Below are 15,304 nucleotides of genomic sequence, written 5' to 3'. Positions count from 1 at the left end.
GATTTAATCGTTTTAGTGTTGCTATCGGACGATATTCCCAATATTCTGGATCTCCAAACTAATGGTTTCCAAATGATACTTAAAATAAAGTTCAATTTCATCCATTCAGGTGTTGCCTGTCTTCTATTTACATACCTGTTTATAGTGCCGGGCTGTTTGTATTTTTTCTTATATAGCCTAAATTTAATAAATGGTTGTTACAGTTTTATACGTCTGTAATAACTACCGAAATAAAACACATGTTTATGTATACTGTACATTTTTAAACAAGTTTTAAATCTATTTCTTAAGTATTTGGTTTTTTTCGCATCTCAAACTCTACTACCCCTCAAAAACTGGTGCCCTGGGCAAATGCTCAGTTGGCTCGTTTGTAAATTGGGGTCTAAATGCTTTGGTAGGGGTCGAGTGATCTGACCACTCAATTAGGCCCATACTACAATGACACTAACACAAAGATGGATCTCACGTAGGGATGGGGCGACCGAATCCAATATCCGCCGAATCCGCCGAATCCGCCGAATCCTAGGGATTCGAAGGTTCGGCGGGTCTGATATAGGATTCGTCAAAGGATTCGGTTTTTACTATTTACGGGGAAAAAATACAGTAAAACTCGCTTACGAGGTCCCGCATGGTAGGTTTTTCCGTATAAAGCGTTTAAATTGCCCGAGGTCTCGTCATTTACGCCATTAAATGTGAGATATAATGTCCGTTAAAATTTTTTCTGAAACTTCTTGTCTCAAATAATGGCACACGTAAATATGAAGAAAAGACAAATGAACAACAACATACGAAGAAATATGGATGATGTACCATAACTACAGTACAAACCCAATAGTTATTTTAAGATAATTACCATAAAAAGAACAAACGATTCTTTGTAGAATACCATAATTACTACAGAAGCATGATAGCTACCATATTTGCACTATAGTTACCGTAACAACTGAGATGTATATTTACCGTGATAGTAATGTATTATTTATTTATGACATATTAAATTAAAGAACATTGTTAAAAAAAAAAGGATGTTAAACTTTGATATGTACGGTTGGCACATGTTGCTAAGAAATAATGCGATCTTAAAGAATGCAGTACTACTACGAAAGGTGAAAATGGTACTCGTGGATTTTTAGGTTATGGCAGTCTCTTTCGTTTTTCAGTAATATCGGCCGAAAATTAACTAGCGTACTGTATCGGAAGTCGGCAGGAATGCCGATTCAACTAAATATTGGCAAAATCGGCTTCTTCAATACAGCTCTACATTTAACGACATGAGTAAACATATTTCAGACTTCAGGATATTGAAAAAGACTTTAATGTCCATGTAGGTTTATTGTGTGTATGTTTTTTTTGCAAGTGTAAATTGAATGAAGTAAAATGTTTTTATTTTTATTACTTTCAATTGATTAAACTTTAATGACCAGTTACAGATATTTATGACACTAATTTTGAGGTTAAGCAATTTTACTAAAGCATTCCAGGCAAGCAGGTTGCCAGCGAGAGACGCTTCTCTTTTGCTGGAAACACTATCTCCAATCGTAGAGCTAATTTAACTCCTGAACGTGCAGAACAAATTATTGTTCTGAATGATAGATTAAAGAACGGAATTTAATACTCTGTGACAATCTCTCTCAGAATTATTGTGCTGAAAAGTGGAAATGTTGAAACAATGTGAATGTACTTTTCAAACAACATGATTTTTGGTGCTAAGTTTGTTGAAGCTCAGTAAGGACTCCAGAAAAATTGACAAGGGTGAAATTTTTCCAAAGATATGTTACATTTACACAAACATATACTTGGTTATGTTAGTTGGATGATATCAGTTACTAATGAACCAATGGAAACAGGTAAGATTCAATGAAAAAAAATGTTATTTTTTTCTAGCAGTGCAAAATGTAAACACACACTGTAAATAGTTACCCAAAATTAATAAGCCCACTTCATTTTAATACTTTATTCAAACATGATATTAAGTTTAAGATAAAAATAATTTCCCAAAAGTGTAACTGTACCACAAAAGCTCGAGCTCGGCTCGAAGTAAAATTCTTAGGCTCGCAGACCTCTAGCTTATTTATAGAAAAAATCCTAACCGCTAATCTGTACTAAAACTGAAATTTCTCAAGAAAAAATTGTTGTCTTTATATACACTTATACCAGAAATGTACCAATCTACATGTGATAAAGTCAAGGGACTTTTAGTGCAAGCAGAATACATCTCACTTATATTAGATATGTGGACATCATCTATTAAAAGATTCGGGTTTGGGTTCGAGATTCGGCAATTCCAGTCGAGGATTCGAGTTAGGATTCGGATTCGAGGAAATCAGGATTCGCCCCATCCCTAATCTCACGGAATGCAGTATCTTTAAGGCCCGGTCCACCATGGCACAGAAATGGAGACAGATCATGTGTACGGATATGGATCTCCCATTTCAACTATTACGTCTTTCGCTTCCCCAATGCACGGAAACACAACAATTTACAACGAATGAGATTGCATTATATGTTACGAAATACTAATATACTATAAGATATATTATGCTTATCATAGCATGGGCACAATATACATAAATAAAAATAAACGATACAGTAATGATAGAACTACAGCTAAAATTGAATTTTAAACAATTTTTAATGTCTTTAGAACATAAACAAACATGCCTACCACCGCTGCCAAGAACTCAGCTTACTTTGGTCCCATGGAAGAGCTCAGCATTGTCGAGTTAAACTGTATGGATCCGTCTCCGTCTGCGTGCTATTGTAGAAAAACTGTTCTGTGAGATCCGTCTCCATTTATGTGATTCGTCTCCGTTTCCATCTCACTGTGGAATAGGCCTAATGATACACATGCGGAACAATAGCAGCCGAGTATTTGGTCGCGGTGGTAGCCATGTTTGTAAATAATTGTTTCAAGTACAAGAAAATCTAGTGTCCTATTATTACTTTGTGGTTTATTTTTATTATATAGCAATCCTGATCGCTTAATTTTCTCGGAGTTAAAATACTTTATTTTTAAGTCAAATTAATTTTTCAAAATCATGAAATTCAATTTCATTGATTGCCATTTGTTACTTTCCCGTTAATTGTAAAAGCGGCAAAAGCTAAAGTGAAATTTTACGGGAGATCCGTCTCTGTTTTTCGTGATCCATCTCCGTATAGGCTTATGTGACATTGTAAAACAGCCATCACCATGACTCCGAATCACGGACAAGCCTGTCAAAAAAGTCAGAAACATGCTGTTCAAAACGTTACGAACTGAACTCTACTTACAAGACTGTATGCATGGCTCCGAAATATTCTATTCACAAGGATATCAAATTCAAACTGTAACACAGTGGTTTTGGTTTTCAAAGTGTATGCCATGGAAGATTTCTGGGTGTGCTCTGTGGTATTTCAGATAAATATGTTTCCATATAAATACATATACATATACTATTTCATTACAAATAAACTGCTCTTTTTGTTAACCCATTTAAAACAACTGTGTCACTGCAAAAAAATATGTACGCAGTAATACTGAATTTTGAATTATTTCCCGGGATTTATGTTTTGTGTTGTCCCAGTGCCTAAATTTGATACAGTTATTCGTAAACCATTCCATGAATAGCTTTCCAGCATTAACTGTGCACATTAACACACATAATAAAATAAAGCCAAATCATCAAATATTCGAATATCCTTTACACAATTTTAAAAAATTATCCTAGAATGAAACATTAATTAAAATGTAAGATTATGCATCAATTTTCGTAAGAAATACTCAGTATAACCTCGAAAAAGTATTTCATGTATGCAGAAAAAATAACCATAGCCCTATGTTCTACAAATTTACAATATTTTTTCTTGGGCAACTGGTTTCCAAAGAAATATTTTGTAAAACTGTTTTGATAATTTGACTAACATTGGTTGTCTGCGGACACGATCCCTCTGAAGAGTCCTCCGTAGTCGTAGCCCCTCAGCCGCAGGTCCTTGTACACGTCCGCGCCGGAGAGGGGCAGGTGGTCGCCCTCCCGGGAGACCTCGGCGCACGGTAAGGAGGGGTCCAGCATCTCCCGGTCCACGTCATCGGGGGCGTACACGCGGCCCGACACCGCCAGCGAGCCGGAGACGCACACCTCGAAGTCCCCGGTGCCGTCGAAGATGGTGACCAGGAACTTGACGGGCCCTTCCTTGGACATGATGGTGGCGCGCCGGAACTGCACGTTCTCGAACACCACCGGGTGGTTCTGGTACCGGTCGTGCCGTTTCATGGCGCCGAACGTCTTCCACACGAGTTCCTACGTAACAGAGAAATATAACCAGGGATGGGCCAATCAAATCCTCAAATACCATCAAATACCATCAAATACCATCAAATCCCATCAAATCCTTGGTAATCGAAGGATTTGATACTTCAGGAAAAAATATTAGAAGAGAAATATTATCACTACATAGTATAAAACAAAGTCGCTTCCCGCTGTCTGTCTGTGCCTATGTATGCTTAGATCTTTAAAACTACGCAATCGATTTTGATGCCGTTTTTTTTAATAGATAGAGTGATTCAAGATGAAGGTTTATATGTACAATACATGCATAATATAGTAGAGAAACACTGATAATTTTAGAGGTTTCTAATGTGATGTCGTAAATAAACACATTTTTATGCGCTTACATTGCAATCGCTGGCTGAACCCTACGAGATAGATCAAAATAATTTACTACAGTATTGTACACCTTAAAAAGGTCTAAAAAAAGTCAGTGATAGTATATGTCTATCTCTTAGGGATAACCCGCAATAACCATTTTTTATCCTTTACTTTTTACGAGAAATAATGGCTTATTTATGAAGTGATTTTAAGCAATACAGCATTAATCCTTATTCAATTAAGTACCTTAAATACATTGTGCATTTAATATAGATCAATAGGGCCCTTTACAGCATGTAATTTAAATGAATATTTTAGAATATATTACAGATTTAAAATGCAGGGGCAAAGCGGTTGCGGCGGTACCGGCCGGGGGGCCGGCGGCACGTGCCCACAAATAGCATTTTTATCTACGTTGTATTTTAAGACATTCTGTAGTATATTTAGTACAAGCGTTACACCCATGCGAAGACGGGGCGGGTCGCTAGTAAGAAATATAGTAGTGATGTGTCGGTTCTACAGTCTCCCCGGTTCTGGATTCGGTTCCAGTTCTTAAAAATCTGTTCCCGGTTCTTGGTTCCGAGTTCCATGATTACCTCCACGCAATTTCAAGTCGCACCAAAGATAAAGTATAACTTAGTAGATGGTGTATTTGTTTAACATGACTCATCAGCAACCTACTGTACCATAATTTAGACCAGAAACAAAGTCACCTATCTCCTAGGTAGCACAGTTGCTTCTCGTGTTCCCAGTTGCTGGAAACACTGCAGCAACATCCTGTGGTGCAGCAATATCTTGTAATATAAAATACCAGGTTTTTTTTTTTTTTTTGCTGGATCAGTTTTTAATTTAGCAACACCAATAAAAAAATTGCTTAAGAAAAATGTAAATATTTGTTCAGAAGATATTAAATAATTTATAAAAATAAATAATAAAAACTAATACTGAAGTAGCAAGTAATGTATGTATTATAATAGGTAAGGGATGGAACATCCAAGTTAACAGAGATCTGTTTAAAGAGTATATTGATACATGATATGTTGGTTGTATTATAAATATGTATAAGTAAAACCCAGAAATTTCTTGAATAACAAGTTTTAAAATTTTTGGATGACAAGACACCAAATCTTCGGTGAAATTAGAGGATTTCCTGAGTAAAAAAATAATTTTTTTTAGTTAAAGAACATACATGACTAACCAAGTGACATGTTAAGTTACATAAATATAACATTAAAATGTATATTTAAAAAAATTCCACTTTCAAAAAATTTTTCAGGGAAGCTATTATTAATACTTATTTAATAAAAGCAAATAGATAGTCACATCCATGGTATAATTTAAGGACCCATTGTCTCGCAAAACCCAACTCTTCAAAATAATGGAATTATTATTACAATGGGTCGTTTGGCCTGAAAATCTGTGGCTGAAAAAAAAACATAGTTGACTGTGGCGGAAGGCTGGAGTGGTGCTAAGGCTGGAGAGACCAGGCGTGTCAGAAGGGCTGTAATGTTGCAAGACCCTGCCCTCCTAATTAAATAATTTTCTTTTAAACTTATTTTTGTATAGGTAAATATAAATAAGTCAATGCTTTTAGAGTGGTGTGTATATTATGAGACGGTATAATCAGACGTTATGGCTTTTAATATATGTTATTTTCACTTGCTATGTGTTTTAAGAATGTACCTGGTATTTTAACAGACATTTTCTATCATTAGTAATTTTTATGTCATTATTCACAAAGAAGTCGCTGTACTAGATTTTTACGTGTTTAGGCCTACTTATTCAGGTTTTTCTCAATAAGTTTAATTTGGTAAAGTAAATTGTATTATAATTATTATTCTTAATTTTTATTAACGTGTTGTAATATAATTATAAATCACGGGACTGTGTCTGGGCTGGTGTGATGGTTAGAAAGAGGCGCATGAGAGGCCTGTAAGTGGGAGTGAGAAAGGAACAGTGCTTCCCCGCCAACTGAGATAAAGACGGTAATTCCCCCCCTGCATGGGAACCGGGTGATAACTGCTCTCTCACGGTGTGGGAGAGAGAACGAGAATGGAAGTCCCCGATTTCGATGTGAAATTGAAAAGAGAGAGATCAGGGGAAGCCCAGAGTTCTGTATGTAAAAGATTTTTTCATGTAGTGTAACTTGTTCTCTGATTGGCTTGTATTTGTAAGAGTGAATGAAGAGTGCATGTGATTGGTCGGTGAGGTCATGTGACGTCTACTCCCTGCGTGGAGGAGACGAGTTCATGAGATCACCAGTCGTCTGTCGATCGCTGCCACAGTAGGTCGCGTTCGGTGGCTTCTCACTAAATGATAATGTAATGTACTAATAGATAATTTCACGTTGGTGGTCGGAGCCAGGCCGAATATTAAATCAACCTAATTTGTTTTATTTTTTTTTTCGGACGATGAATTAGAAATTGCGGCCACCTTCGTCGGCAGTTGGCTCGGGGCGGAATTCGTTTTCGCTGGGTGCGGCCCTGTTCCAGGTCGCACCATCTTCGTGTACTTGCAGTAAAACATTACTGAAGGACTTCATCTACGCTATTAATTTTCGGTAATTTCTCATCATGCGAGCTACCAGCAGTATTCTCGACGGGCAGATGTATGTGGACTGAATGAGTAACCTCTTTTGAAAGTGTTTGGAATCGTCTGTGCAACATTCTATTTAAAAATAATAAAAACATCAAAATTTGCAATCGGCGTTGAACTGTTTATTTTGTATATAACGAACCGTTATAGGGCATATGAAGGGGAAAACATCCTATTGGAGAAGGGGGTGGGAGTGATGGAAAAACTCGACCAGCTAGAGCTGGAGAAATGAGAGAAAGAGTGTACAACTGTACAGTACCCATCTTGCGGCCTTGAAGACTTTTTAAAAGTAGGGCAAGTGGGCAGAACAACAGAAGTTTTTGTTTTGAGTGCTGAAAGACAAATTTAAATTATGTCAGTTTAAATTTTGATAAGTTTTAAAAGTTATTTTTCTAGGGGTCTTTCTGATTCATTTGCATGTTAAAATACATCTGAAAATTATCATAATAATGACAATAATATTTTAGCACAAAATATTTTTTGTAAGAAACAATTCAAATCGACATGTAGTTTCCTGTCTGAGACAGACCCTACATGGATAGGAGTCGGCTGTCCTACCTGAGGGACAGACCTGTCTTTCCAGCCACCCTGGAGAATGCGTGAAGTGAGATGAGATGGGGTGTGCAGCAGCGAAGGAATGAATTGGTAGGGGAAAATAGGATCACCCTGAGAAAACCCGCACGCAAAGGCAACGTCCGCCTTGGCCAAGTGTTCTAAGCACTTAAACACCATGTCTGCGCAAAAACACTGCAATGTGTTTATCTTTAAAAACATGGCATAAAAAAACCAGCAGTATATCAAAAGGCAGATAAAGACTACGTGAAGCTGTGCATGACACAAGTGATTAAGTTATCATATTTGTTGGCATTGAGTGTTTAAAACCATTTTTTTTTTATAAATGAGTTGATGATTTCACTTAGCAATAATCGTTTGCACACATATAGATAACGTGATATTAATCTTACCAGGTATCCAGTAGCTGGGAACAGCACGCGACCATCGATCGTGTGGCCAAACAGGTATTCAACTTCCTCGTTCTTAAGGTCTATTTCGAAAACACGTTCTCCTGTCCGCAATCGAATCTGTAGAGGAGACACGATCGCATTCGATAATCATGACAAATCTACTGAACGTGAAATACTGAAATTGTAAAGTGGAATATATTAACAAAACTTCTTCACCATCAGCCAAAATTTCAAATAATATTTAATTTTGAAGACTCCATAAATAATACATGGTCATGTTGTATTCACACAAAAAAAATACTGTGATATCCATATCGCGTATCTCTTATATCTTATACTGTACACAGAATGCATAAAAATATGCATATATTTTTAATTTTCAAATAAAAACAAACTACGAAAGAAACTAGTACACCATCATAGCCGCAAGTGAAGTATGTACCAGCTGCAAGCTAAAAGCAATTATGCTAATTTAGTAGTACGTTACACATGGTGAATGCTATACCAAAGTTTTTGACACTAAGATGTTATAAAAAACACCTAAGCTTGAAACAAATAGCCAAAATTAAAAAAAAAAATTAACAGCTATTAAAATTTATTTCCATACAAAATAAATATTATAAGAACTAAGCACAAAACTTTAAAAAATAGGGCTGATTGGAATATTTAATTTGTTCTAAGATTTCAAAATTGATTGTGATGTGTTTCTGCTTAAGTTTTGCTGTTGTACAACTATATAAATATGTACTTACAATTCATGAACATATTATCTAGCTGTAAAGCAATTTTACGGTGGCATGAAAATGATAATATTAGCATTAAATGAACTATATTTATATATTAAATTGAAACATCTTTGATTCTGATTTGTGTACGTATTCTAGGTTACGAGCTAAAACGTTGCAATTTTTTAGGTGTTACGGGTATTTCCATCCCTGTACATGTTTATGTGAGAACGCCTGCAACTGCTGTGACATAGTCCGCACGTCTGGTGTGGGACGCATTTTTTTCCCCCTACGGTAAGTGCCTCGGCACCCATCTGTCAGCTTCGCACGACTTTGGGTTGTTGAGGACGTGGACTATTATCATCGTAGTAGTAACTGGAGTAGTGTACAGTCAAACCTCGTTCGTACGGCCCCCGGTTCGTACGTACACCTCGGTTGTACGTACAGATTTCAGAAACCGTGACAAATGAGGGGAAAAATAAAAAAAAAGTTAAATATGAAAAGTGTAAGAAATACGTTAAAGTTTATTAAAATACAGTCTTAACCTGCAGCGTTTATAACAAACATGTGCTACATACACATTGCATCACAGTAAAAAATTTAAAAAAAAACCCGCAAATTGATGGAAATTTACCGTCAAAAGCGCGCCGTACGCGGATAAGGTCATTGTACTCGGTCAGCTGTTACGGCGCGGCGTAGCCGCCGGCTGGCTCTCTTTGTTCCCTGAGCTGCGCATGCGCAGTATATCTCACTCTACGCTCCGCCCAGACTCGTGACGTTCCATCAGCAGCCAGCCAATAGACGTGAGCTTAGCGGAAAAAAATATATGCTCCACCTCCCGTGTACCAGTTTTGTTCAGTTCTAATACCAGTTTATTGGTATACGCACCAGTTTTCTCGCTGCCATGACACGTTCAAGTTTACGTTCATCTGGATGTCTTGATACCAATGATTAATTATTTACAATCCCCTGAAATAAATGGTTAGTTAAAAAATATGCATCAACTGTGAAATACTTCTTAAATTATAAAATACGTATAAAACAGTTACAAGACACCGCTCATTTTATTTTGTGAAGATTATATCTCATACGTACCAGTATTTCGGCTAAGTTATGAAATAAATACAGTATCAGAACTTACAAGCCACGTAATATTCCCGTTACGTTCATACATCGTGAGTTAACGTTTTTTCCTCGTGCATTTTAGATCGTCTCGTGCTATAATTACTCGGACTTATTGCTACTCTTAACTGACTACGATTTGGATTTTGGTTGGATTACGAATTTTATCTGGATTTACATTTTTTGTTTCATTACTTGGATTTATTTTGCTTCGGTTTTTGAAGACCGCTACTTTTTGGACACGCATTTCGTACATCATGAGCGGAAGCAAGAGAAAAGCTATTACGCTTATGGAAAAATACGAAATAAATAAACTATTCTATAAAATATATATATTTTGCGATTTAAAATGCTCATTGCAGCCTATAAATGTTACGTTTTTCATGATGTTTTTAGGCCTACTAGCTAATCTTATCAACATTTATAAAGAACCCACTGTAATTTTTTTATTTGAGCAAATATGTTATGCGTTAATTCCAGCATAATAAACATACGTACATGTAAAAAATTTACTTGTTTGCCAAAGGCACATGTACGTGCCGTGTATAGACACGGCAACGGCAATTCATTTCCCGTGGCAGCGGTGGGAAAAAGTATGGCCGGGGGGGGGGGGGGGGGGGGAGTAGCCACAAATGGACGTAATTTGGCCTCACTGGTTCGTACGTACAACTCGGTCGTACGGACAAATTTTGGAGAACCGTGAGTGTACGTAGAATCGAGGTTTGACTGTATATCAGTATCTAAGCACTAGTTACTAAGATATAGCCTTTACGGAAAGAAATACAAACAAAAAAAACACATAAACAAAAATAATTAATTTAATTTTAGTATGTTATATTACTTATATTATGTATAATTTCAAGAAATGTACACCTCTGCCTCGGCTGTGAGCTGTGCATATCACAGAAACTAATTAATCAAGTGTCTAGTATGCAAGTTTGTCTGTTTTTCTTTCTTCTCTAAGCACACGATGCATGCGACCCTTTCCCTGCACGACTATACGTATAGGCCTCGGCCTGAGTGGCAACTAAGTCGATCCCTATTCCAGACCCCTCCTACATATACACTATGTCTTTAGTTAGGTTAGGAAAAAAAATTTGGAAGTTAGCCACATTGGGCTGAGTTGCTGCAGTCATCTGGATAGTTCTCATTGATGCAGGAATTTGTAGGTAAATATTTTTGAAGTTAAGTCCTGTAATGTTTCTGTTTTTGCTTTCCGTTGTGCGGCATGACATGACATCAGAGATAGAAAATACTACTTTTCGCGGGCCGTCAGGGTGACCATGCATTCCATTGCCTATTGATAGGGCCAATGAAAAATGGTAAATATAAAAGGCCCATTTCGGTGAATAAAAAGAGTTATTTCGGTGAAAAATTTTGGTGAAAAAAAAAATTGTTTATTTGGAAAAACTAACTATTTCGTCATTAAAATTTTATACACGTATATATATTTGAGGGCATTATTGTTTTATTTGGTCAAAATTTATCAAAAACAATGTTTTAAAGTACAACATGTACATCTAAAATTTAGCTTTGCTGCATTTGCAATTAAAATTCTCAAGATTACATACAAAAAAAATTGGAAACTGATCAGAAACGTTAGTGGCTCAAGTCCATTTCGACTATTGTATCTCTGAAAATCAGCTATTATATATTTCCTGCAAACTAGTCCCCACCAAAACACTGTACTTATTCAACAGTACAGAGTATTGTTTTTTTTATTTGTTTACGTTTTTCACCACCTCAACTGCGTGTGCGGTATTTATTCATGTATCTGTTGGCACTCTTGGCCGGCAATTATTTTGGTGCGTTGCCGTGACAACTACGAAAATAAACAGTCGCCTCAGCTAGGACGCCCAGATACAACAATTAGCATTTTGAAAGTTATGATTTGATTGGATAATATGGAAGTGACGCTATTTTTCTGGACTGTGTTTAGCTGATTCAGAGAAAGGAACAAAGAGTGAGTTAAGGCCTATCGACGATGACGTCACCAGACGCATTTGTGGTCGGCAAAATGATGTGTTTTTGTCGTTTTATGGCCTTCTACGTCTCGTAGGAACGTGTGCGACGACGGAGACTGAGTAGGCGTACGTCTGGATGTAATAATTCATGAAATATATGGTTCTAGAGTAACTTGACGCTTAGTTCCAGAACCTGATGCTTGACACCTATCTTTGTTCACCTTGTGCGATGCTTGAAATTTACAGTGTTTTTCACACGTGTCTTTTCTTTTCCAGTCAACTTACACATTACAGAACTTGCACATCATGATGCCTTTATCTTTACTGAACACGTAAAATCCTTCGTCGTCATATTCTTCAGCTCTTTCGAAAACACTCACAACTTTCGTCATTTTATACGTTTATCCACAGTGACCACGGTAATATGACCAACATGCCACAAAAACTTTAACGGAAAACGATCATAGAATGCGGAAGAGATACACATTGCATCCACTCGAAAGTAAAGAACTTAAACTCGACAGACACACACTCGTGAAAATAAAATCATAGAACATTTAAACACTCGTAACTACCAACGCCATCTGCGATTTGTCCACCAGTAGCTAAAGTGATGATGTTTATTGCCACTCTCTACTCTATGGGTGCTAGAAAAAAACAAAAGCAAAGATGGCATCTCACATATAACCTCTTGGAATAATCAACATTTTTTGCAGGTTCCAGAATGATTCAACGTGATTTTTCGCAATAAAAAAGGTTAATTTCGAGCAAATATCGCGATTTCGTCATATTTTGTGAAAAACTACGGATTTCGCGCATCACAGCAAATTTCTCTAAAACTAAATGCAGTATATTAACGTCTTATCACTACCAAGTAAGGTTATTTGTATTACACATCATGTGCAAGTGATTTTTTTTAAATTTCGCGATTTCGTCATTAACTAAATTTGACTACCCCTACCTATTGAGCGTGACAGGCCTGTCGTGTCATTTCCGTCATGGCATTGTGATTCCAGATTCAGCTTTCCCGTTCAAGAAGATGCGAGAGAGGTTCCCGGAACACTACTCCGTGGGACCCACCTTGTCGAACGAGAAGACGGTCCACTCCTCCGAGTGGTCCCAGTCCACCAGGGGGGCGATCATTGGGGTCCCCCGGGACACGGGGTAGGTGACCGCCGGGTGGAACGGGGCGAGGTCCGGCTGCAGCCCCGCGTTGAACATCCTGCGGACAGGACCCGCCAACAGCCGAGCGGGCTGATTACGAACACTCACGCACACATGCGGTATTATTCTCCACGCTCTACCGAAACACGTACCTTATTTGGTGATTACGAACCAACATGCTGTGTGGTTAATTACAACCCACCAGTGGCGTAGCCAGTATTTGTGTATGGGGGGTGTTAATAAGCATGCCAACCCCCCCCCCCCCCCCACCCCGTATTAAAGCGATTTGAAGGTGTAAAATAGTGCTATTTTAGCAGTTTTCGGTACTTAAATTTAAATATTGTAATGGTAAACATTTTATTAATTTTAATATGAAATTTGTTTGAGTAATGAATAAGAAATTAATTAAAGATTTGGTGCTAAGGGGGGGGTTTGAAACCCAACCCCCCCCCCCCCTCGCTTCGCCCCTGCAACCCACAGAACTAGTGAGCCATTGTCAATAGCAAGCAAACTCTGAATATTTTTTAATTTAGTGGTTATTATAAATATTTTTTTTATAGATTTAGTTTTTGTTTTAAATATTTAAAACTATCTGTGATTTGTTCAATAGTTAATCCATTTAAACGTGAAGTAAAATTAATTTATGTCAAAAATATTGCAATACTTGTGTTTTACCATAACAAACACAAAACATTACTGCAGTAATAGTTCCTAACCTCAAATATTGTTTACGTTAAATAAACATACCCAGCTATGTTTAAAAAAAAAAACCATGCCCCTAACATACCTCATTTTTTAATACATATTTATTGTAGTTAAATTATATCACTAGCCTCTTATTTGGTTCACACCACATGGTATATAACGTAGCACAGGTGCGATAAATACAGTTTGAAATGTGTGTACAAATAGAAACATGTGAATGAGTTTTTTCAGTCTCGCCAGAGATGTGTAACATATAACCTCGGTAACGAGCAAATTTGTATGTTCGCTTGTTGCAAATACACTTATAATACAAAACTTGGACACAAAATTTAAGAAAAATTCTTTAAAATAATGCTGAGCGTGATAAATATATGCAAATTGTGTTTCAACTACATTTATGGACGCGAATCACACATAGTTTCCGCACCCGCCAATAGAATTCGTTGCCGGAGCAGCTACGTTGACTGCCGAATCATTCCATTTGCAGAGAAAAATTTTAAACTATAAAATGAATATGCTCTGATAAATGCGAAAAAGACTTGAAAAAATTACTAAACCCCCGGCTTTGTGCCCATCTTGTTAAAATTCATTAAACAGTTAATACTATAAAGTTTCTCTTTGGATTTAACAACCTGATTCTCACCATCCAAATGCCATAGACCGAGAGAGCCAAGATGTTACGCAAGCAAAATGTAACCTTCCGGGCTGCTTGGAATCACAGTTACTAACAAATATGTGAACCCACCTGCCAAAACTGGAGAAGAGATTGACTAGGTTATTCTGGTCGTTTCTAGTCATGAGCCCGATGACTGTGCAAGTCTCCGGCAGGGACCGGCTGAGAATGCTCTCGGAGAAGCCGGGCGCCGGCACCTGGACGACCACCGAGTCGCCTGGGATGCGCTCCGCGGCTTCCCGGACCAGCAGCGGGGAGGCCAGGCCGCTGGCGAGGCGAGCGGCCGGCGAGTCCCGTCTGGCCGCCGGGACGGAGGAGTTGGGGTCGGGGTGAGGCAACACCTGCGCGTCACATCACTCATGTCTGCACACATCTCATGTGCAGCCCGAGACAAGCCCAGACGCATCACCAGTGCACTGTTTAAAATTTTATCGCCTTCAATCTACGAAGAACACTGGTCAACAACTATCCAGGAATCTTCGTAAATTTACGGACAACGAGTTCACTTTCTTTGAACACGAATCCAAAAGAAAATTTTTGGTGTACATATTAACAAACCCTTTCAAAAACTTGTTAACATAACCCTTCTTTTGTCCCAAGTGTGTGTGTTTATCTTTGTTTAGAACGTAACATACAACTCGGAAATCAAAATACGGAGTATTTTCTACGAAGCTTCAGTTATTCGAAATTACAAAGAAATCTTTGCTTATTTGAAGTTGATTCATCGCTTTAAAGTCCGTAAACTTACTGTGATTTCTAAAAGTTT

The 15,304-nt window shown here is 37.5% G+C and overlaps 1 protein-coding gene and 1 long non-coding RNA gene across 6 annotated transcripts in view; one reads left to right on the top strand and one right to left on the bottom strand.

Moving 5' to 3' along the window:
• Positions 1-15,304, bottom strand: part of LOC134538267 (fatty acid synthase-like) — a 124,503-nt gene that overhangs the window by 60,605 nt on the left and 48,594 nt on the right. For all 5 annotated transcript variants that reach the window (XM_063379430.1, XM_063379431.1, XM_063379432.1 and 2 more), the window contains 4 exons: positions 14,611-14,879; positions 13,077-13,218; positions 8,186-8,302; positions 3,902-4,277 (listed from right to left, as the gene is read on the bottom strand). In XM_063379430.1, the coding sequence (XP_063235500.1) occupies positions 3,902-4,277; positions 8,186-8,302; positions 13,077-13,218; positions 14,611-14,879 (904 nt within the window). The remainder of the gene's footprint in view (positions 1-3,901; positions 4,278-8,185; positions 8,303-13,076; positions 13,219-14,610; positions 14,880-15,304) is intronic.
• Positions 8,189-14,964, top strand: LOC134538270 (uncharacterized). The gene is made up of 4 exons (XR_010076116.1): positions 8,189-8,239; positions 9,100-9,204; positions 13,013-13,160; positions 14,660-14,964. It is a non-coding gene; the product is annotated as an uncharacterized LOC134538270 (long non-coding RNA).

This window comes from Bacillus rossius, chromosome 13, assembly GCF_032445375.1.
Source record: "Bacillus rossius redtenbacheri isolate Brsri chromosome 13, Brsri_v3, whole genome shotgun sequence".
Taxonomy (NCBI): domain Eukaryota; kingdom Metazoa; phylum Arthropoda; class Insecta; order Phasmatodea; family Bacillidae; genus Bacillus; species Bacillus rossius.
The sequence above is the reverse complement of the archived record's forward strand: the minus strand, read 5'-3'. Positions and strand labels throughout refer to the sequence as shown.